Raw genomic sequence first — 24,777 nt, 5'->3', positions numbered from 1 at the left:
TATAGGCCTTTGAAGTAGGATATGATGATTTTTTAAATTTCCTCAGTTTCTGTTGTTATATCTCCCCTTTCAGTTCTGATTTTATTAACTTGGATACTATTTCTGTTCTTTCTGGTTAGTCTGGCTAAGGTTTATCTATCTTGTTGATTTTCTCAACAAACCAACTCTTGGTTTTGTTGATATTTTGTATAGTTCTTTCTGTTTCAACTTGGTTGATTTCAGCCCTGAGTTTGATTATTTCCTGCCATCTTCTCCTCTCGGGTGTATTTGCTTCCTTTTGTTCTAAAGCTTTCAGGTGTGCTATCAAGCTGCTAGTGTATGCTCTCTCCAGTTTCTTTTTTAGGCACTTAGAGCTATGATTTTTCCTCTTAGCACTGCTTTCATGGAGTCCCACAAGTTTTGGTATGATGTGTCCTCATTTTCATTAAATTCTAAAAAGTCTTTAATTTCTTCCTTGACCATGTTATCATTGAGTAGAGCATTGTTCAGTTTCTGTGTATATGTGGCCTTTCCATTGTTTTTGTCATTATTAAAGACCAGCCTTCGTTTGTTGTGATCTGATAGGATGCACGGGATTATTTCAATATTTTTGTATCTGTTGAGGCCTGTTTTGTGACCAATTATATTGTCTATTTTGGAGAAGGAACCATGAGGTGTTTAGAAAAAGATATATTTTTTTGTTTTAGGATGAAATGCTATATAGATACCTGTTAAATCCATTTGGTTCATAACTTCTGTTAATTTCATTGAGTCTCTGTTTAGTGTCTGTTTCCATGATCTGTTCATTGCTGAGTGTGGGGTGTTGAATCCCCCACTATTATTGTGTGAGGTGGAATGTGTGCTTTGAGCTTTAGTAAAGTTTCTTTTATGAATGTGAGTGCCCTACATTTGGAGCATAAATATTCAGAATTGAGAGCTCATCTTGGTAGATTTTTCCTTTGATGAGTATGAAATGTCCTTCCTTATCTTTTTGGATTGCTTTTGGCTGAAAGTCGATTTTATTTGATATTAGAATGGCTACTCCAGCGTGTTTCTTGGGACCATTTGCTTGGAAAATTGTTTTCCATCCTTTTACTCTGAGGTAGTGTCTGTCTTTGTCACTGAGGTGGGTGTCCTATATGCAGCAAAATTCTGGGTTCTATTTATGAATCTAGTCTGATAGTCTATGTTTTTTATTGGAGAACTGAGTCCATTGATACTAAGAGATATTAAGGAAAAATGATTGTTGCTTCCTGTTATTTTTGTTATTAGAGATGGAATTACGTTTGTGTACTTATCTTCTTTTAGGGTTGTTGGAAGATTACTTCCTTGCTTTTTCTAGGATGTAGTTTCCCTCCTTGTGTTGGAGTTTTCTATCAGTTATCCTTTGAAATTCTGTATTTGTAGGAAGATATTATGTAAATTTGGTTTTGTTGTGGAATATCTTGGTTTCTCCATCTATAGTGATTGAGAGTTTTGCTGGGTATAGTAGTCTGGGCTGCCATTTGTGTTCTCTTAGAGTCTGTATGACATCTGTCCAGTATCTTCTGGCTTTTTATAGTCTCTGGTGAGAAGTCTGGTGTAATTCTTATAGGTCTATCTTTATATGTTACTTTATCTTTTTCCCTTACTGTTTTTAGTATTTTTTTCTTTGTTTTGTACATTTGATGTTTTGATTATTATGTGACAGGAGGTATTTCTTTTCTGGTCTAGTCTATTTGGAGTTCTGTAGGCTTCTTGAATATTCATGGACATCTCTTTCTTTTGGTTAGGGAAGTTTTCCTCTATAATTTTGTTCAAGATATTTACTGGCCCTTTAAGTTGGGAATTTTCACCCTCGTCTATACCTATTATCCTTAGGTTTGGTTTTCTCATTGTGTCCTGGATTTCCTGGATGCTTTGGGTAAGGAGCTTTTTGCATTTTGCATTTTCTTTGACAGTTGTGTCAATGTTTTCCATGGTATCTTCTGCACATTGAGATTCTCTCTTTTATCTCTTGTATTCTGTTGGCTTACATCTATGGCTCCTGATGTCTTTCCTAAGTTTTCTATCTCCAGGGTAGTCTCCCTTTGAGATTTCTTTACTATTTCTACTTCCATTTTTAGATCCTAGATGGTTTTGTTTAATTCCTTCACCTGTTTGGTTGTGTTCTCTTGTAATTCTTTAAAGGATTTTTGTGTTTCCTCTTTAAGGGCATCTACCTGTTTACCTGTGCTCTCCTCTATTTCTTTAAGGGAGTTATTTATGTCCTCCTTGACATCCTCTATCATCATCATGAGAAGTGATTTTAATTCTGATTCCTGCTTTTCTGGTGTGATAGAGTGTCCAGGGCTTGCTATGGTGGGAGAACTGGGTTCTGATGATGCCAAGTAACGTTGGTTTCTGTTGCTTATGTTCTTGCTCTTGCCTTTTGCCATCTGGTTAACTCTAGTGCTACCTCCACTCACTGTCTCTGACTGGAGCCTGTCTTTCCAGTTATCTTCCTTGTGTCAGAACTCCTCAGGATCCAGATGTCTCTGTGATCCTGTGATTCTGAGCTCCCAGGTGGAAGAACTCCTGGGACTCAGGCCACCTCTAGGATCCTGAAATCCTGTTGCTCTGCATGAGTGATTCCTCTAGGATGTCTCAGGATATGGTATTGTCAAGAGAGCAGACCAGCTAGGTGTCTGCCCCAGCCAAAAGAAGCAAGCAAGGATTGGAAAGGAAGTCCTACCTGACTTCTTAAACTATTGTTTTGTATGAAGATGCAGTCTTGCTTGTGTTTCATTTTCTTGGTTAAATTGTATACTGTAAATACCTGCCTATACGTGGGGCTCCAGGAGATATCTGGCCAGTTTCTTGTGTGAATTTCAGAGGATGAACTCTGAAAAGTCCCTGGATTCTGGGGCCACAGAGATGGTTCATAGTCTAATCTGTTCCAAATCTGCACCCTGAAAATGTTTCTCTTGACAGTCAGTTCAAAAGTTACAAAATTCAGGAACACACACATCTATGGACAGGAGTCTATGCAATACCCACTTTAAGTCTTGCAAAGGACAGGCATTGCTAAACCAGCATAAAATAGAATACAAAACATAACTGTGGGTAGATCATTTGCACACTGAGCAAAGATTTCAACATGCATTATCTTGTTGCCCATTACCCTTGTAGTATTTTTCTTTTAATTCTGGTTATCCACTAATCTCTAAGTTTTTCCATGTATTTATTCTTTCTTTATTTAACAGAGGGCATGTAGAAAAGCAATACTGATTACAATTTTGGACTAAATAGAATTTTGTGCCAAAGAAAATTTAGCCTAAAAATAACAGAGGTAATGAATCTGAGCATGGTGGCACTTCCCTACAATCCCTGCAGTTTAGAAATGGAGGTCAGAGGGTTGTGAGTTTGAGGCCAGCCTGGGCTATATAACAATACTTACTTGAATAGTTTATGCAGCAATTCTACCATTCAGAAGTGCTCAGTAGTTAATGACTAGGGATTGGAGTGTCAGTCTCTAGACCTCAGCATAATGAGTTTAACTTGGCTGTAGTTCTAGAACAGTGAAGTAAGAAAATTATCTATGTTACAAAATAGTGACTAGAAGGTAAAGGGAAGCATAAAACATGAGTGACAGGAGAGATTGAGGAAAAGAAGATTGAAGTCATTGATGAGTAAATTTGAGAGAGAGAGAGAGAGAGGCCATCTCAGCATCTAAGATCCTTAGCACCTCCCACAAGGCCTGTGGGATTTATTTTCTTCCATCTTTCCAGATTCATCCTGTAAACATTTCCACTCATTTCCATATTTTTGCTTACGTTTTCCATGTCTGTAGCTTAGTATCAAGTATTCATTCATTTATTAGTCCTGGTGCTGGAATTCAATTTCAGTACTTCTTGAGTCTTGGTAAAAAACTTTACCATGGAGCCACATCTCGGGCTCTTTTTCTTAGCATGTTTTTAAAACATGTATGTATGTATGTATGTATGTATGTATTCATTCATGTGTTCATTCATTCATGGGCAGCTACATATAACAGCACGTGGATAATGGTCAGGGACAACTTGTAAAAGTCAGTTCTCTCCTCCTACCTTGACAATCCTGGAGATTAAACTCAGGTCTTCAGGGTTGGTGGTAACCAACTTTACTTTCACTACCTCCTATGCCTCCTTTTCAAAGATATTTTGCATAATGCTCCTTTGTCTAAATATATTCTTTGCCCTCTCCCTCTGCCCTAAGAACTCCCTATTATAGAGCTCTATTCAAAGAAGGGTCTATTGTTGACATATCTTGCAACCTAGTCAACCATCAAAGTGGGATTTTTTTTCCCCCCGTCCTACCTCAAGGAAGTCCCACTTTCCCAAACAAGAGTTCCCAGGTCAGATTTACAGCAGGTTTGTACCTGCCTCTGAGTGCACCAGTACTTCTTTCAAAGTGTGAGGACTATGTTTGTTTTGCTCACCATTTTCTCACCTAATGCAGTGCCTGGTGCACTAGCGGGTTTCATCTTCATGTTGGATAAAATGTTCATTTATATCTTAAATTCTTAAATTTTAAAAATCAACAAAAATGTAAAAAATAATCAAAACAATAGAAATAAGTGAATATGACTAGAGTAAATTGTGAGGACTTATATAAAGCACACCTGTATAAAGCATCTGGTCACCTCGAAAGAGCATCAGGACAGTATAGCATGGTCATCTGTCATACCTGGCTATAGAACAGAATTCATCGAAGTAAATTGACATAACCATCACTTTTCTTTATATATTTTAGATGACAGTTGTGCAAAATGACAAAAATACATTCATTATTGTTTTAAAATACATTGGTGGACATTTTGTTGTTTGAATACTCAAAAAAACCTATACAAATGTCTGTATAAAAATGTCAACAGTGGCTACCTGTAATTGATATTTTTGTGTGGATTTTGTACTTCTTAATATTCTATAATGAATATATTTTGGTTTTTGTTGTTGTTGTTCAGATGAGAAGTCGGATGGGGGTATGGACTGTAAAAGTGGAGTAGCCTGGGTGAGCAGAAGTAGGACTGACTACTCCAACAGTTTAGGTGAAATATGAAGTTGTCATAAAAGGCAGTGGCTATGAGTACAAAAATGTAACTCAATATAGAGAGAAGGGGGCGGTGGAGTCTTAGTTAGGATTGCTACTGCCTTGGTAAAACACAGAAATGACCAAAGAAACTTGTGAAGGAAAGGGTTTTTGGTTTTTTTTTTTTTTTTGGTTTATGCTTCCACAGCACAGTTCATCACTGAAGGAAGTCAAGACAGGGACTTAAATTGGGCAGGAACCTACAGGCAGGAACTGATAGCTTCTACATGGAGGGGTACTGCTTACTGGCTTTGCTTCCACTGCTTGCTCAGCCTGCTTTCTTATGGAACCCAGAACAACCAGCCCATGGGGCAGCCCCACCCACAATGGGCTGGGCCCTCATCCATCAGAAATTAAGAAAATGCTTAACAGTCAGATCTTATGGAGGCATTTTTTTTCAATTGAGGTTCCCTCCTTTCAAATGACCCTAGCTTTTGTCAAGTTGACAATAAAACTAGGTAGAACAGGGTGGGTATGAGTATCCTTGAGTATGTTTAGGTTGTACTGAAAGCTCAGAAAATATTAGCTTACACATTCTAGTATTCATTGGTAGTTCTGAATCTTAATGGGGTTAGGAATAAAGGCTGTAGAATCATTAGTCTTAAGCATGATTGGTGGACCTAAAAATATAGAGAGAGGCAAAGTAAAAGTAGGGAATAGGTGTGAGCTAATGTGAAACTCCTGAAGTTTGAGCCCTGAGCTATGCAGAAGAAAGACTTAGTAAGAGTGATTAGAGAGATTAATAGTCCAGTGTTTATGATGGGAAATGAAAATGGTCAATGATACTAGTGGGAAAAGAACCTTGTTGAGGTCTTGCTCTCTGTAAAAGAACCATGATCTATCCCTGGTCTCTTTCTACATTTGCAGAGGCAAGTGAGTAGAATAATTACTAAATCTGTGAAGAATGTGTGATTTAAGCTGTTTCTAATCATGTACTAAGGCTTGATGTACTAAGCGATCAAATTCTTTCATTCCTTCCTCCAGTCTTTGTCAAGCATTGCTGGGGGCTGGAGGTATAAATTTCCCACATTCTCAGAGGCAACATAATTGAATATATATATATATATATATATATATATATATATATATATATATATATATATATAATTGTATATACATATAAATACAATTATATACATATATAAGATTATATATGCATATAATTACTTGAATGTTTTAGAAGTCATTTTTAGTTGTTTCTATGTGTTTTCCAGAGGCATTTGTAATTACAGTTGGTCATGAGCCACCTAACATGGGCACTGAGATTTGAATTCAGTTTCTGTACAAGAGCAATGTGATCTTAACTATTGAGCCACTTCTCCAGCCCTGTTTTAATATTCTTACTCGTGATGAATATGCTATATCAGGCAATTTCCTCCTATCATTAATATGGTGATATTTTTGGCCTTCATTTGTACTCCTCCCCCCACCCAAACCACTTGGAAATTAGGCAAAAGAAGGGAATTCTTATACTGGGACTTCCTTGGAAACTTTAATAATAGATATTTAGTACTCAAAGCATCAGGTAAAGTGGGAGCTCAAATGAAGTTGTGTGTGGTGGTGCATGTCTGCAATCTGAGCACTCTGGACGTTGAGGCAGGATTAGCCTCTCAAACTGTCTCTTCAGATTCTGATACAGCAACAAATGGTTTCAAGACCACGTGGTATTTCACTGGTCTCAAGATGGTGGACATGAGCTCAGTAGGACTCCCATTAGGCCTGAAAACAAGCATACTACCAACACTCACACTTTAATTCCTAGAATTCAATCACCTGGACACTATCTCTTGAAAACATGTGAGGTTTAATTGATCAGTGTGCCTAATAAATGGCCAGACAGTCTTGGCTACAAGGTTGACAAAGGGAGAAAATATTTAAAAATTTACAAAATAACAAATATTCAAAAATAGATACAAATCATCCCAGGAGACTTGACTATTCTAATAGTTTGGTTTTATCTGACAAGTCCCGAAAAGATTATCTTTTATTTCTGTACAGTAAAGCAAGAACTATTTTTTCAAATAATGAAGTTGCTCTAGAGTGCATTCATACATAAAGAACATGACTATGAAGGAATGAACCTGAGTAAGTTACAAAAGGGAGCCAAACTTTGTGAAGGACTGAAATCAGAAAAACAAAAACCAGGCCAAAGAGAGACACTGGAACAAGAATATAGTTGGAGAGTTGACCTTTCATAAGAGCAAGGAGTTTTGTCATTCTCTCCATACTGAGAAAAGATCAGCCCAGTTCTAGCATTTGGAAAATTGTAGGAATTTGTAATCAGTGACTTCAGTCTTGTGAAATTCGAAGTCAGTCATATAATGAAAGGGAGTTGGCATTCAAAGATTGCAAAAGGTATTCAGGTGGAAAGTGAGACAAAGGTGCTGAAGACTATAGAAAATGGACAAGATCCCACTGAAACCATATAGTCCAAATCTATGGTCACAAGATACATAATGCACTGTTCTGTACTATATTGTATACAGGAACTCAGCAAATAGGCAGAGTAGCACTTTGTATATTTACTATTGTATACAATAAACAGAGAAGCCCCTGGAAACACAGACTCTGATTTCATAGATAACACACAGTAGGCACATAATGAATTTTTGCTTGAATGAATTGATTTAGTCATCACCAATTCTTCTGTGGTACTCTGTAGCGTACTGGCAACTGCCCACATTTCATATGGTATGCCAGTACTAAAAAGAAAATGAAAAAAAAAAAATGGGCACCCAGCTAAACTTAGAAGTCTTAAAATGGCAACTCTGTCAGTTGAAGCACTTTTTTATCTTGTGCCAGTACATCTGTCTTCGATGTTTGTTTCATTTTCCTTATGCCACTACTCGTACTAGACCAGAAATGGCTAATTCTGAGTTAAATAAGCTACATAAACATGACGCGGTGGTGTACAGACCTATATAATCTCAGGAAGATCGCCACTTCAAGGCTAGCCTGGGATACACTGGAGACTTTGTTTCAAGAAGAAAGCTACATTTCAATCTGTCTGCGAGTTCTCCAGGTACTTAAAATTATCCCAGAATCCAGACCGAGAAATGCATACAATGCTGGCACAGCTCCCACATCCACCCCTTCCTAAGTGTATAGCCTTAAACTTCACTAGATTCAGCTCACGCATATCACAAAGGTGTAAAAGTCAGGTTTGGGAAGTCTGTGATCCGAGACTCAAACTCTGGCAAGAGTTTTAAAAGTGAGGACGTGATCGCTCCAAGGTATGGTTGAGGTGAAACTGTTTTCTTTTGGACCTGACAAGGAGTCTCTCTCCTTTCACGAAGTTATCTCTGAAGAGCCAAAGCTTAGGCGGTGGAGAAAATGGCCAGGCAGGAAAGTCTGTCCAGGAGGTCCGGGGCGAGGCCCCACCTCCCGGATCTGGGGGGCCAGACCTCCCGCTCGCACAGCTGCCCCGCGCTCCCGCGCTCGCCTCCCACTCAGCCCGAGCCCACTGCTCTCCATCCCACTGCCTCCGCTTCCTTGCAACCCCCGCACGCTCTCGGGGGACCCACTCTCGGCCCTGGAGTCTGCACTTTGGAGAGGCAGGCAGCGATCCGCGCGCGGCCGCCGGGGCGCCAGCTGATGGCGTCACCCGCGCTTCCGCCTGCGGCTGCGTTCTAATCAGAAGCCAGGAAGGAAGGAGGGAGGGCTGCAGGGTTGTGTGTGGGGGAAGTAGCGCGGAGAAGACAGGCCGTCCCGGCGCTCGCCCGCCCGCCCGCCCGCGGCCCCTGCTTGCGGTCCCCGCTCAGACTCGGTGTCCCCAGCGGGAGCCACTGCAGGCGCACTTCTCCATCCAGACGCCTGCTCGGCTTTCCCGGGCACGGCGTTCGCGCTCCGTCTCGCCCCCCCTCGTCTCCTCCCGCTCGCTCCCTCCCTCCTTCTCTCCCTCCCATCGCAAGCTCCCCGCCCTTAGTATCGCGAGACGAGGTGAGAGCTGGCGAAGCGGCGGCGGCGGCGGCAGTAGAGGTGACCGAGGCGGTGGCGGCGGCGGCGGCGGCCCGGAGCGCTGTGTCGGCCCCGGCGCGACCGAAGTCGCGGTAGAGCGGAGCCCGCACGCCCCTCCCCCGTCCGCGTCCCCCCCCTTCCCGCGGGGATGGAGAAGGCGACGGTTCCGGCGGCGGCTGAGGGAGAAGGGAGCCCCCCGGCGGCGGCGGCAGTGGCGCCCCCCCCCGCGGCGGCGGAGGTCGGCGGCGGGGCTCGCTCGGCCTCGTCTCCTCGTGGGATGGTGCGAGTCTGCGACCTGCTCCTGAAGAAGAAGCCGCCGCAGCAGCCGCACCACAAGGCCAAGCGCAACCGGACCTGCCGACCCCCCAGCAGTAGCGAAAGCAGCAGCGACAGCGACAACAGCGGCGGCGGCGGCGGAGGAGGCGGCGGCGGCGGCACCAGCAGCAACAACAGCGAGGAAGAAGAGGACGACGACGACGAGGAAGAGGAGGTTTCTGAGGCAAGGGCCTGGTTTCACCCCGAGGAGGGCGGAAGGGACGGTGCAGGGCCTAAGGTGGGAGGGGACTTGCGGTGGGACCGAGCCCTCGGGGCTTACGATCTGCCTTGGGGACCAGGCTTTCGGCTGCCCCCTTTCTTTGCTCGGCCTGAGTCGTGAGGTGTGGGAATGTGGGGGAGGGTAGCTGACACGTGGGGGTGGGAGGACCAGAGAGTGCACGGAGCTGGTGAGGAGCTTGCTAGCCTAGGATGCTTCTTCACAGGGTTAAGGGCGGAGGGATTGGTAGGATTCCCGGGTGGCACTTTGGGGCTGGAGGGTGGTCTCTCTGGGGCCAGTAAGGCCACCTCATTCCCGGGGCGGGGGCGGAGCTAAAGCGGGAGGGGTAAGATAATAGGTAGGAGAGTCCCTGGGGGACGACCGACTGTGAGGTTGGTAGTTTTCTGTCAGTGTAAGGTGTCGAAGAGCAATTCTGGAGGGGTGGTAAGATTGTAATGGACTCGGAGCTAAGTATTTGTATCTGGGAGAGACACGTGAGAGGCTGTACTTTTCCATACTGTTTTGCTGCAGGGCTTTTCTTTTCTTTTTTCTTTTTCTTTTTTTTTAACTTGTGGCTGCTGAAGTAATCTTCACTTCCTCGATTTCTGAAAGCTGGTTTTGGATGAGCCGATCTTCCGTCCATCCGTTTGCATTTACAAATGACTTAGGCCATAAAAATTGTTTGGTGCTCTACGTGTATATGTAATATTTCATCAGGTTCTCCCTTAATAAGAAATAATCAAACCAGATCCCGCTTTTATTTAATTAATTAAATAACTTTATTTATTGTAAAGTAAGCAGGGAAGAAGCGTCTGCTTTGCACCCAGGCTTGGTTGTGATTGGGATAGGGAGGCCTTATGTCCTAGTGATCTGGTTTCATAACTCTTTATAGTTTTTCCTGGGTCTACAGACAGGCGGCGTTGTAGGACCTTATTTCTTTTAACCTAAAAGCTTAATGAACCATACTGATAGCCAACCTACCAGTTGAGTTGTTAACACTTTTAGAACTAATCCTCTTGTCACTACTATGAAATGGAAGCTTTAAACACCCTGATATGGAGGAAATATTAATTTGAAGTAGCAGAGGAAAGAAGCTGTAAAAGTTGATTAAAACTTCGTTCTAAGAAGATTAATTGAATTATCCAGAAGTACTGCTAGCCACTTACTTCCTTTCCCAAACCTAGAACCTGGTAAAAGGCTGCTTTTGAGTTAATTTTTTTTTTCTTTTTCCTTTTCCATCCAGATTCTGTTTTAGTAGAGACCTTGGAAAGGGACTTGGAAGGGGACCTGTTAGCAATAAGACAATTTTTTTTCCTAACCTTAGATGAAGCTACATAGAAAAATTTCTAAGAGTAGGAATATATACCTCAAAACTTCTCCCTTCTGTTATTTCTATCCGGCCTGTTGTGGTGAATTGGTGTGGGTAGTTTGTACGCTTATTGATTGTTGCAAGATAGTATGTTGCTCATGCTTCATTATAAGCAATGGAGACAAGGCTTAGTGTCTAGCAGGCCTAAGGCCCTAGACACCATTAAATCAAACAAACAAAAAAAAGAAAACAAAGCTTTAATATTGAAACAGTGATGAAAAGGATGTGATGGAATCCTTTTCTGTTTTGGTACTTAGAATTAACCAGCTTTACAATTCTCAGAAGTGGGGAGGATTTTCCCCTGCAGCTCAGCCTCTTTATTTAAAAATAAGGACAAAAGGGTTTAAAGGAAACTGGACGATAGTGTCTGATAGTTGCAAAACTAGGAATCAAAAGTTTTTGAGACTCAGTGACAACTGTACATTTTGAAAGTGATGATTTATTTCCTTTTGTCTCCCTTCTGACCTATTTGAAAAACTAGTGCTGAATTTCAGGTTTAGCAGCTGTGAGTACAACACCAGTAGTAAAATTTTAAGTTTTCTAACATTAAGCTCTGGTTTGGAACAAGGCCATATACTTAATGCAATACTTAAAAAAGTATTCTGCTACAAACCGCACCTACCTAGGTAGTTTTGTCCATGGCCTAATAAATTAATTCCTTAAGTTGTGGATGGCTCAAAGCTTGTAGGTGTGTTACTTTTGTAGGCCTGAGTTTTTCATCTGAAAATAAGTATTGTATTGTATATATTGACTTTGACCAACTAAGACAGTGTTGATTCTTAGTGTGTTTTGCACTGTCATCTGCACAAGTAAAGCAATAGGTTTGGCATTTGTTGGGTGAAATACATGTAAAAAATCTGAGACATTAAAAAGTGTATGTAACACATGATGAGAAATGGAACTGGACAAGATAGAAAGGAGTAGTTCCCTCTGCAGAGTGAAGGAGTGAAGTTGCGTGCTGTGTGCTGCAACTCCAGTCAGGTGGGCGGGTTGAGCAACAGTTTCTTTTTCTCTTTCACTGTCCTGACATGTCTTCAGAAGTTAATTTTCAGGACTTGGGAAATGGACTTTTTTTTGTTTTGTTTTTTGTTTTCCAAATTATTTTAGCCTACACAGTTTAAAAATGCAGATAATATGATCCTTGAACTAATTCTCCAGTAAAAAATCATCAAAAGATTAGGAGGAATCTAAAAGTGTATACTTTTGCAGTGTCTAACTTGAAAACGTGAAGGATGATTTAACATAACAAAAATATATTGGTTTTGAAGAAATGTTAGCTGGATATTCTCTGTTGAAAGAGGAAAAAAGGGAGGAAAATGAATTTAAATAAGAGCTTTATTTGTAAGTTGTACCTGGTTGCAACTCCTATTTATCCATTAGAGTAGGTATCTCCAAAGTATCTCAGGATGGATGGCATGATTTTGATGCCTCAGCTGGACCTAGAAAGAGTGTTTGTTAGAAGATTGAGAACTTTCCCTGTCTCTGCTCTTCTTTTGACACAAGACTTTAGCTCTAAGTTGAAAGTGTAATTTTCTCAGCTTTCAAAGGGCTACTGACTAGTAAAGAACATAATATGTTTCTCAGCATAGAAGCATGTTGTACATTGGATTAAATTAAATATTCACAAGAAAAAGATAGAATTGAAAAAGTTAATACTTCATTTCAGAAATAGGATTGCATTCAATTTAACACACTTGGAGATATGACTGGAAGACAGCTTTCTCTAAAGCACAATTCAAAGGGAGGAAATATTAAAGATAGAACTTTTAAGTTCAAAGAATAGTGTTGTTGTTGAAGAGAAAGGCATAAAATATAAGTATGGTGGGAATCAATCAGAATTCCACCTATATTTGAGGAAAATATGTGGTTTTGAAATAAGAGATAGACTTAGTGAAGAACTTTAGACAATGGATGCCAATGAGTTAGTCAGTGCTGACAGTATTGAGAAGATCTGCAGCCCAGGAGACTCGCACCTGTAAAGGGGGTAGGGTTGAGGATGAGGAACAAGGGGGAGCTATCGCTAAGTTAGACTCTTGACATTAATTTCTTCTTTCATTTCTTTTAGGTTCCTCTGTTATAAATGCATGAAATCAGATTAGCCCAGAGAAACTTGCCTGTACTGTTTTCCCAGTTCTGTTTTGTCAACTAATGTAGCATTATTTTTAAAATGGATAATCTTTGAAGAATTTCTCTCAATTATTTTCTTATCTATTTAAAGAGGACTTGATTAAAAACAAGAGAAAAAAAAAGGAACAACAGATCTGTTTAGTTAATTAGTATCAATTCTAGGGAGAATCCAGAGTTCATGTAGGAAATCATGAATGGAGTTCTTTCTTTCTTGTCGTCCTTCTTAGCCTGTAAATAGCTAATGTTTAGATTTTGACACCTTCAACTCCCCTCAGCCCCCCGGGTTTTGAAGAGGTGGGGTCTCACTGTATGGTTCTTTCTGTCCTAGAGCTCACACTGTAGATGAGGCTGGCCTCAAACTCACCAAGATCTGCCTGCCTCTGCCTTCTGAGTGCTGGGATTAAAAGATGCACCACTATGCCCAGCAGTATCTTTTAATTTCTTAATTACTCTGAGTTATGAAACTTCCCTAGAGACAGAAAACAGGTTAACTAATCATCATTGGCTATTGAATGCCTAGTAGGTGCTTTATGCCTCTGATACTCTAACAACATACTAAAAAAAAATAGTACTTGAGTGCCCATTGTGTGTACGAAGACTTAGCTACTGGTTCTGAGCATGGACTGTATGTGTGGAGTTTGTATTCAGGTCTTTGACCCATCACTTACTGGTGCCGGGGTCTTGGTTCAGTTACTTAACCTCGCTAGCTCATTTTCTTATATATAAATGGAGATAATAGATCCTACTTTATAGCATTGTTAAGAAAGTGAAAGGAGTTAATAGTTTTCATGTTTTCTCATTTTATTGTCTCCATAACCCTATGAAGTAGGTGTCACCATGTTTATTTCATTATTCAAAAATGAGTTTCTACTGACAAGCTTTTTAAAAGACAATGTAAATTAAAAATGTACCAGTGAGTAAACAGGTTGGGAGAATGTCAGAATGAGGGTAAATGGTCATAACCATTCTGTTTGAGGAATGTGAGTGACTTGCGCCAGGACCAATTTGCTGTGAAGCCTGATGGCCTGAGTCTGATCTCCTGGAGCTCACATGACAGACAGAGAGAACTGACAAGCAGGCCTCTGACCTCCTCACCCCGATCACCGGGGTTTAAGTAACTTTGCGAAGGCTGTATATGACCTTGGTTTGATTCCAAACCTGCTCATTCATTTATCATTCATTTATTCTTTATTATGCTAAAAGAAAGATATTTTCTATAAAATAGAGGTTGTTGACTTGGAGTCTGGATAAGGTTTATGTAATCATTTATTTTGGTTTGGATTTTTTTTTTTAAACCTTTTCCCACAGACTTGTAGCTTATATCCAGCTTTTTATTAGATACCCAGAATGGTCTGTTAATCTGACATCCCTTTATTTGGATCTGACTTTTACAAACTGCCTCAGAGAAAGTAAGCAGTAACAGAAGGCCTATCAGGATAAGTAGTGCCCTCTCTCTTTTTTTCTTGTGAATCTTTACCTTTAAGTGACACAGCAGTTTATATCTAGACTATTAGGACTATCAGGTCTGAAGGCAGAAGCTTGGCTTTGCTTTTTATGTCTTCCACAGTACTGTAGTGTGTGTTATGTAAGTCTTAAGAGTCTTAACCATTTGATTTTCATGAAGCCAAATTTCAAGTATGAATATTACATAAATATTGTTTATTAGCTCCTTAATCTTTTTTTTTTTTTTTTTTTTTGTTTTTTTTTTTTTTTTTTTTTTTTTTTTTTTGGTTTTTTCGAGACAGGGTTTCTCTGTGTAGCCCTGGCTGTCCTGGAACTCACTCTGTAGACCAGGCTGGCCTCAAACTCAGAAATCCGCCTGCCTCCGCCTCCCAAGTGCTGGGATTAAAGGCGTGCGCCACCACCGCCTGGCTTAGCTCCTTAATCTTGAAAATGTTTGGAGCATCATATCTTAAAGAATTTATCTGTATCTATTTATATTGTACCCATACAAGATATTTTAATTAGATTCTAATTCTTAGTTTAATTGTTAAAACTTGTAATCAGAAGTGCATGAGAGTGCCCCTAGATGTGATTTTCTTTTTCTCTCTTTTTACGGGATGGGTGGGTGTCCTAGAACTTGCTTTGTAGGTCAGACTGGCCTCCAACTCACAGAGATCCCACTGCCTCTGCCTCCTGAGTGCTGGGATCAAAGGTGTGTGCCACCACTGCCTGGCTAAAAATAGCATTTTTATCTTTATAATTGTCAACATCGACTGGTTTTATGTTTTTGTTTAGATTGCTTTTGAGAATTTTATCTTTGATTTCTTACATTGGACTTTTTTCTTGGTGATTTGTTGGTGGTGTTTATGAGTATTCTTTATGTTGTTCCATATATTCTCTTTATGTTTTTACCGTATGAAAACAGTATTTTGCTTAGTAAATTGTATTATTATTTTATGATTCATAGGACACTCCACACAAGAGACCTTCCTTGACCCCATATGTAAAGATTTTGTAGAGTTTTTCTTTTGGTAGTAAGTATTCTGGTTTCCAGAGAAAACTTTGGCACTCTTTTTGGATACAGGATTTGGTTATTTTGTTAATTTCTCTCCTCCTCTTTTTCTATATGAGTTGCCAAGTCTTGCTTCTTCAGAGAACTTTGCCCTTTCTTTGTTTCTTTTCCTCTGGCTGCTGTATTTTCTAGTCTTTTGTTGGTCTTGCTTCCCCCTACACACCTCATTCCACATCCTTTGACTATTTACTACTTCTTATGGGTCTTGTTTTGAATCTGATCTTATGTGATTTTTTTTGTCTTGTCTTCTGTTTTGTAATATTGTTTATAAGCCAGTCAGTCACCTTCAAATTGGCATCTCCAGTCTAAACTTGTTCTTGATAATTGAACTCAGACCCTGGCTACCCAATATTTTCACACATCTTTCTAGTTTCATGCACATCTAGTTTGTCTTCTGACCCTTCTCCCTTGTTTTCTGACTACTTGAGGACATGGAAATAATAATTTTGAATGATTATCAGTCAGGAATTAATCAGAGAAGCAGAACAGGTAGGAGATTTATATATGATTGGTAACTACCTGGTTAGGTTAGTTAGATAGCATTAAGAGATTTATTCAAGGGAATTAATTTTCTTATAAGATGGTAAGGGCTGCCTAAGGAAGCCAGTCTGGAAGGCAGTTAGGAATCAAGTTTGTGAGCAAGCTGAAACTCATGACCAAAGGTTGGTGTTCTGACTACTTGAGGACATGGAAATAATAATTTTGAATGATTATCAGTCAGGAATTAATCAGAGAAGCAGAACAGGTAGGAGATTTATATATGATTGGTAACTACCTGGTTAGGTTAGTTAGATAGCATTAAGAGTTAACACTTACAAACAGTCATGAAGAGCTTTTGATCAGAGTTCCATTCTTGGTAGCAAGAACAAGATTTCTTTTAGGAGCTCATGTGAGTAGGTCATGCTCACTAAGAAAAATCACCCTTTCTTACACTTAATTGATTAGGGATTTACATCTTCAAAATCTCAAGGCAGGAATACATTATTATGTGATTGAAGATACTGTTTGCAACAGACTGGGTGCTGCCCTTCTTTCCTAATCTAGTTAGAATAGCTAACTTGATTGTCTCATCAGAAGCTGTCACTGGTAGGAAAGCAGCACTTCTTAGTCCTATCTTTGCTACTGTTTGGCAGGAGAAAAATTGCTTTAGGTCATAGAACTGTTGAGTATTTTAGAGTATCAAAGCCTCCTTGTTTAGCCTGAGAAGTAACTGACCACTGGGTCTCTTGTATTTTGGGGCTGGCTCCTTAGGGTCCAGTAGTATTGTTTTCACAGGCTGTCTTTGCTTGTTTTCTGTAGCTAAATTTAGGATTTTGTTGTTGTTGATACATAGCTAGCACCCATGAGTATGTTGTTTTTCTGCTTTCTTCAGAGCTGTGTACTTAATAGATATGTACTGTGCTTTCTTTACTATTATAGTCAAGGGATTTCCAAATGTTTCCTAAGTATAATTGGAGGCCATTGCTTTCCATCTTGGAACTTTCCAAGTTCTGTGACTTTTTAGTTTAGGTTAATGCCTTCTGATTGTTGTATTGAGGAATTAGATGAATGACTGATGTGAAAACACTCAGACATGTGCTCCACACAGGGTAGAGTGGGGTTTTTGTTCTTGTTGTGGGGCGTTTTCATTGTTTGTTGTTTCCTTTCTCTGACACTCCAGGCATAGAGATCCACAGATCTAAGTTCTAGCTGTCTTAACTATTTACTGTATCACCCCTTAAGTTGTGTTGCTTAGTACGGTAGACACTGGTTACTGTGCCCTTGAAATGTAGTTAGTGGTATCTGAGAGTCGGAGTTTATAGTTTTGCTTAAATTTTAAACTTACTTTAAGTAGTCATGTATGGCCGTTGGCTACCATATCAAAGAGTGTAGATATAGTACATTCCAATCAGCCCAGAACATTCTGACAGCTCTGCCTTGCAGTGTTGATTGATCTAAAAAATTTAGTATAGTATAGCTTACCAGCCAAAATGTCTATGTTCCAGATCACTGTGACTGAATCTTGTATCATCAGGCTATGTCTGTGTTTAGTGATAAAACCTTTTTAGTTAAGGTTTAAATCAGGTTTTATGGATAGGTTCTACTCTAGTTTGACTGGTCTCTCTATAAAAGGAAGTTTAGCTACAGAAATCAGATGTGCACACAGAGAAGGCTGTGCAAAGATGAAGGAAGAAAGTGATCATCATCTGCAAACAAGGCAAGGGGTCTCAGGAGAAACCAAACTGCTGATAGTCCAGTCTTAGACAGAACTGTGAGAAAACAAACGCTGTTTGAACCACCCAATCTATAGTATTTTGTATGATAGCCTTAGTGAATTTATATGTGGCCTGTAAAGAATAGGAAACAGAAGGATGGTCATGGATAGCCTCCTTTTAAGGATTGGCCAAGGATAGTAAATGTTGCTTCTTGTTTATATCCCATTGGTCAGAACTTAGTTTCATTATTTAGTATTTAGTTGTTGCTATTTGGCTCTATGCCTAGATAAAGCTTATGGGGAACTGGCTTTATACTAAAAGAAGGACTATGTGGACTTTGGGGGATAATTAATATCTTAAAAAGTTCTAGGATCACCTTGTCTTTTTAGCTAACAATACAAGAGAAAATGTCTCTGCTGGTTTTCTGAAATAATCTTGTTGGCCTAGCTGGGCTGGTTCTATTTTTGAAAAAGATGCTTCATTCAGGACTAGCTTATATTCACCATGTAGAAGGTGAACTAGAGGAGTTTTTTCCCACCTGAGTCTCATGGAATGAATGGTTTCCATTGCTAACATGACAAGATGGGAAAATGGAAAGGGAAAGGCATAGAACCTCAAAACTATACCTTGAGTCCTTCTATGTCATGCTTTTGTTGCTTCCAGCCCATTAGTGCTGCTTGTTATAGTACTTAGATTTCATAGGATCCTCCTAATCTGGTCTCTGCCTGGCACATTAACTTAACCCTCATCCTTCCTTACCCCTTTTCCATCTTTTCTCCCAATATCTCATTCAGTTGTCATTTAACAAGTGGCTGGCTACTCTTTCTGAAATGTAGGACATTACAGAATAACACTGAAGCTCCTACCTTGGTCTGCAAGACTTCTAATGGCTGCTTCCATTGCCCCAGTATCATTTGTACCCTCTTAGCTGATCCTTATCTTTTTGTCATTCTAAGCTAGAAGGTTCTTATCTTAGAACCTTTGTTTTTTTGTGTGTGTTGGTTTTTTTTTTTTTTTTTTTTTTTTTTTTTTTTTTTTTTTTTTTTTACCTAGGCTGTTCTTCCCTTGGCTCTTGATTTTTTTCTATATGTTAAAAAAATTTACTATTATTTCATGCATGAGCGTTTTACTTGTATCTGTGTCAATGCACTACTTCCATACATGTTGTTTATGAAAGTCAGAAGAGGGTGTTGGATCCTCTGGAACTGAATGAAGCTAGAGGTGGTTGTGAGCTGCCAAGTGGGTGCTGGGAATTGAATCCAGGTCCTCTGGAAGAGCAGCCAGTGCTCTTAACTCCTGAGCAATCCTTCCAACCCCTCTTGATTTTTCTTATCCTTGAGGTTTCAGAGTAGCTTCTTCAACTCTGGGTTATTGAGGGAGACTTGCCCTTCTACACCTTTCCATTTTTACCACTAAGTTGACTGGGATGAGAAACAGAAGTCCCATATTGATCCTTCACTGAGCTTTAGCAATAAATAGTTGAGTGGTTTTTAAAGCCTGTTAACACTTTTTTAAAAAGGTGTGTGTGTGTGTTTTCTCTTTTGTGTTTATATTTGCCTGTGTGCCTTGTTGTCTGTACTGATGATATGTGTTTGTGAGATCCAGGGTATTATTCCTTAATTGCTCTCCACTGTGTGAAAGCAGTTTTTACTTGAACCCAGAGGTCTAGCTAGCTGTCTTGTTCCAGGTATCTACCCTGGGATTACCAGATGAGCTGCCTGCCTGCTGGGCTTTAACATGAGTGATGGGGCACAGCTCTGTCCATCATGCTTGCACTGCAAGTCTTCTGCCCACTGAGCCATCTCCTCATCCTCCAGAAATTGCTGCTTCTATAAAGTGTCAAATCCGAAGTGTGTATGGTTTCATATGATTAAGTGTAGTACTTTAGGCTGCTTTAATGACTTAAAAGACAGGTGTCAGTCATCGATCTTGTTTGTCAGGATTTTTTTTTTCATTATTTATTCACTTTACACCCTTATTTATTCACTTTATATTCCACACCTCCTTTCTCCCAGTCTTCCCCTTCCACAGCTTCTTTCTCCATCTCCCCTCCCCTTCTCTTGAGTGGCACATCAGGTCTCTGCAAGACTGGTCACACCCTCTTCCCCTGAGGGCAGCCTAGTTAGGGGAACAGAATCCATAGACAGGCAGCAGATTCAGGGACAGCTCCTGCACCTGCATGAAGACCAGGCTGCACATCTGCTACATATGGAGGTGGGTAGGTACAGCCTATGTACCTTTGCACCAACCAAGCTCTTTGGTTGGTGGTTCAGTCTCTGGGAGCCCCCAAGGGTTCAAGTTTGTTGATGGAATTTGGATTCTAACCTGCCAGATTTAGAATCTGCTAGAATTAATCTTTTGCAAATTATCACAAATATTTTTTTGTATTTGATAGGATATGCATTATGCAATGATGTGTAACACATAAATACAACATGCTTTTGTTTTTCAGGCTCTTAATCTTTACTAAAGTTACACAGTTTTATAGGGTTCTGTGTTTTTTGGGTTTTTTTTTTTTTTTTTTTTTTTTTTTTTTTTTTTTTTTTTTTTTTTATAATTCAATTTTATGTGTATGGGTGTTTTGCCTGCATTATACGTCTTCAAGGATGTCAGATCCCCTGGAACTACTTACAGACAGCTATGGTCTGCCGTGTGTGTGTGCTGGGAATTGAATTCAGGACTTCTGGAAAAGTAGCCAGTGCTCTTTAACTGCTGAGCCATCTCCATCCCCAGGTCTCATTATGTTGCCTTGGGTGTCCTGGAATTTCTCTATGTATTAGACCAGGTTGGGCTTGAACTCCGAGTTCTGCTTGCCTCAGCCTCCCCAGTGCTGAGATGAAAGTCCTGCACCACTATGTGCAGTTAGGCAGTTTTCATATAGCTTTTAAATATTCGTTGTAGATTGTTTTGTGGTTCTTACTGCCACCATGAATTGTATCTTCCTTTACATCTTTTAATTAGTTATTGTTGAAGTATTAAACTATTGATTTTGATGTTTTTGTCTTCTGCATGACAACTCAAATTTTAGTTTATTCAATTGAGTTTTTAAATTATCATGTTGAGTATATTATTTTTGTCTTTTTAGATTTTTTTTTTACTTTTTTTATTAGATATTTTATTTACACTTCAGATGCCATCCCCTTTCCCCATTCCCCCCCCCCCCTTAGGAAACCCCTATCCCATGCCCCCTTTTCCTTTTTGCATTTATACATTTTTTTTAAAATAATGTTAATCATAAGCGTTATAAGTTTGGAATTGTTCAATCAGAGGTGTAACCCACTGACCAACCTAGATATAACAACTATCTTTGACTGATGGAGATACATGAATATCTGCCTCCCTGTCTCCCCCCTCTTTCTCTCTTTCATCACCTAGCTTCTCCTCACCTTCTTCTTCTCCTCTTCTTACTCCTTTTCTTCCTCTCAGTACTCCTCCTACCTTAGCTCCTCCTACACATCACCCTTCCTGTTAAAATGAAACTTTTCTCTCAAAATACAATTGGAGCATAATTATGCCAATTTGTACCAGTGAGGTACAAGATAGTCCTAATACCCAGTCCATCCTTTTGTTGACTAGCCAGCACCTCTGTCATCTATCCTAACTAAAACATTTAGTTCTGAACCTAGCTTTAGGATGAATGTCAGCTGACGACCATCCACTCAAATCTTTTCTCTTATGGTAAATAGCTCTAAGTTTTCAACCCCGTCAGAAATCCAGAATGACTGAGTTAACTATAATTGTGGGAAGCACAAAGCATAGCTTCTAAAACTTAGCCAATTTATAGAGACCTCTGAACACCTGAAAAGCCCCTATACTACCGAACGTTGGAGCATCAAATCTTCAGCCTTCTGGCCCAGAATCATCTCACAGACCTTGGTAATGCAGGATTATTAAGGACTGATTACTCTGTCTAGGCAGATATAATCAGTCAACTATTCTGCATGTGTGTCCTTTTCTGGACAGTAATTTGTCTGTAGATGGAGAGAGGCAATTCTTGCCTAGTGGCTGTTACGACACAACTGGAGTAACTCCAAGGATGCTCAATTTCTTCTTAGAATCCAAGACAGGAAGCTGTCAGGAGCAGACAGGTCTCTAATCAATATGAACATTAATATATAAATATTTGTAGTGTCAGTTCCATGGACTTCTGATGTTTTGAAAACCAACTATCCATGTAAGGTAACCTGGACTGTTGTCTGTTCACTCCTCTCAGCTATTTCTAAATAAAATATGGAAAACACCCTAACAATAAACTCAAAAATAGGAATTTGCTATAGTCCCTTAACTCATAGGTTAACCGTCCCAAATCAGTTAAAAAGGTTAAAAAAGGGCTGGGTCTAGGCATTGTATTCCTAAATGTGTTATACAGGCACAATGCCCATGAGCGTATCAATATTCATCTCATTTTTATATTAAGAGGCTCGTACCAATGAAAACCTTAAATTTGAGATCAAAGTAAATTTTGTACCATTTAACAAATTATAACTTCATCTTGATAATAATTATACAGATTTCTACCAATAGGTTATGGCTATGCAATAAGTCCTAGCTAATCCCCCCTGTTCCAACAAAACCACTACTTGTCCCTAGAAAGACAGACCATTATTAACCACATTAGTCCCCAAGCTCAGGGAATAGGGGCGCTGACTCTTCTTTAACTTCTTCATGCTGATTAAGGGCGTTGAGATTTTAGAAGAGGGGTGGGGGGAAGAGTAAGTTGATAAGCCTCTGATGCTGTGTCTTCACTGAATCCAGATGGAATTCCAGGACATCAGAGGTTTGGGCAGGTCTGCTCAGTATGCTTGATGAGTAGATACACCAAGGCTGTGTATTCTGCAATATACAATTCTCAGAACAAGTTTTAGTATCAAGAAAAAAAAAAATTCCCACCCCCAGGGGGCTGACATTTTTTTTTTTTAAGATGTTGGTTCTGAAGACTTTTTTTTTTCCCGCTTGTTAAAATTGGTTGTAGTATTTACGTTTCAGATTTTATCCCCTTAGCCTACTTCCTCCCACCACCCAGAAACCTCCTATCCCATCCCCCTCCTCATGCTTCTATGAGGCAGTGACCACACCTACCCCCCCCCACTATCCCCTCTCCGCCCTCACATCCCCCCCCCACCCACTGTGTGTTCATTTTTTTTTTTTTTTATGGGACCAAGAAACTCCTCTCCCACCTACATCCAACAAGGCCATCCTCCCCTACATATACCTCTGGAGTCTTGGGTCCCTCCCTATGTGTTCCCAGGCTGGTGGTTTAGACCCTGGGGAGCTCTGGTTGTTTGGTATTGTTGCTTTCCACCTGGGGTCACTAACCCTTTCTGCTCCTTTGGTCCTCTCACTAAGTTCTCCATTGGGAAACCCCTGATCATATCAGTGGTTAATTGTGAACATTGTCCTCTGAGTGTGTTAGTCTTTGGCTGACCTCTAAGGAGACAGCTATATCATGTTCCTCACATTATGCACTTCCAGCCATCCACAACAGTGTTTAGATTAGGTGGCTGTACATGGGATGAATACCCAGGTGGAATGGTCTCCTGATGGCCCCTCCTTCAGTTTCTGTTCCATGTTTTGTTTCCCTATTTGCTCCCTTGAGCATTTTTGTTTCTCGTTCTAAGTAGAACTGAGGCATCCCCTCTTGGTCTTCCTTCTTCATGAGCTTCATGTGGTCTGTGGGTTGAGTCTTCGGTAATCCGAGCTTTTGGGCTAACATCCATGGAGATATGTTTGTGTAACTATCTTCTTTTGGGGTTTTTGGAAGATTACTTTCTTGCTTTTTCTAGGTTGTAGTTTCCCTCCTTGTGTTGGAGTTTTCCACCAATTATTCTTTGAAGTGCTGGATTTGTGTTGAGATATTGTGTAAATTTGGATTTGTCATGGAATATTTTGGTTTCTCCATCAATAATGATTGAGAGTTTTGCTGGGTATAGTAGTCTGGGCTGGCATTTGTTTTCTCTTAGGGTCTGTGTGATATCAGTCCAGGATCTTCTGGCTTTTATGGTCTCTGGTGAGAAGTCTGGTCTAATTCTTATAGGTCTGCCTTTATATGTTACTTTGCCTTTTTCCCTTACTGCTTTTAGCATTTTTTCTTTGTTTTGTACATTTGATGTTTTGACTATTATGTGGCGGGAAATATTTCTTTTCTGGTCTAAACTATTTGGAGTTCTGTAAGCTTCTTGTATATTTATGGACAGCTCTTTCTTTAGGTTAGGGAAGTTTTCCTCTATAATTTTGTTGAGAAATTTACTGGTCCTCTAAGTTGGGAGTCTTCCCCCTCATCTATACCTATTATCCTTAGGTTTGGCCTTCTCATTGTGTCTTGGATTTCTTGTATATTTTGGGTTAGTAGCTTTTTGTATTTTGCATTTTCTTTGACAGTTGTGTCAATGTTTTCCATGGTATCTTCTGCACATGAGATTCTCTCTTCCATCTCTTGTATTCTGTTGGTGATACTTGTGTCTATGACTCCTGATCTTTTTTTTAGGTTTTCTATCTCCAGGGTATTGTCCCTTTGTGATTTCTTTATTGTTTCTACTTCCATTTTTAGATCCTGCATGGTTCTGTTTAATTCCTTTTCCCGTTTGGTTGCATTTTCTTGCAATTCCTTAAGGGATTTTTGTGTTTCCTCTTTAAGGGTTTCTATCTGTCTACCAGTGCTCTCCTTAAGTTCTTTGAGAGTGTTATTTATGTCTTTCTTAAAGCCCTCTATCATCATCATGAGAAGTGATTTTAATTCTGATTCCTGCTTTTCTGGTGTGATGGGGTGTTCAGGGCTTGCTCTGATGGGGGAGCTGGGTTCTGATGATGCCATGTAACTTTGGTTTCTGTTGCTTACGTTCTTGCTCTTGCCTTTTGCCATCTGGTTAACTCTAGTGCTGCCTGTACTTGCTGTCTCTGACTGAAGCCTGTCTTTCCAGTTATCTAGCTTGTGTCTGATCTCCTAGGGGTCCAGATGTCTCTGTGATCTTTTCCAGCTGCACTAATTACAGTGGTACCTTTAGGATGCCTCAGGATA

General features: G+C 40.0%; 1 protein-coding gene across 5 annotated transcripts in view; it reads left to right on the top strand.

The window, feature by feature from the left end:
- The first annotated feature begins 9,035 nt into the window (after nt 1-9,035).
- Nucleotides 9,036-24,777, top strand: part of Ankrd17 (ankyrin repeat domain 17) — a 137,724-nt gene continuing 121,982 nt past the window's right edge. For all 5 annotated transcript variants that reach the window (XM_034509368.2, XM_034509367.2, XM_034509364.2 and 2 more), the window contains exon 1: nt 9,036-9,523. In XM_034509368.2, the coding sequence (XP_034365259.1) occupies nt 9,173-9,523 (351 nt within the window). In that variant the 5' untranslated portion in view covers nt 9,036-9,172. The remainder of the gene's footprint in view (nt 9,524-24,777) is intronic.

Source organism: Arvicanthis niloticus, chromosome 7 (genome assembly GCF_011762505.2).
Source record: "Arvicanthis niloticus isolate mArvNil1 chromosome 7, mArvNil1.pat.X, whole genome shotgun sequence".
Classification (NCBI taxonomy): domain Eukaryota; kingdom Metazoa; phylum Chordata; class Mammalia; order Rodentia; family Muridae; genus Arvicanthis; species Arvicanthis niloticus.
The sequence above is the reverse complement of the archived record's forward strand: the minus strand, read 5'-3'. Positions and strand labels throughout refer to the sequence as shown.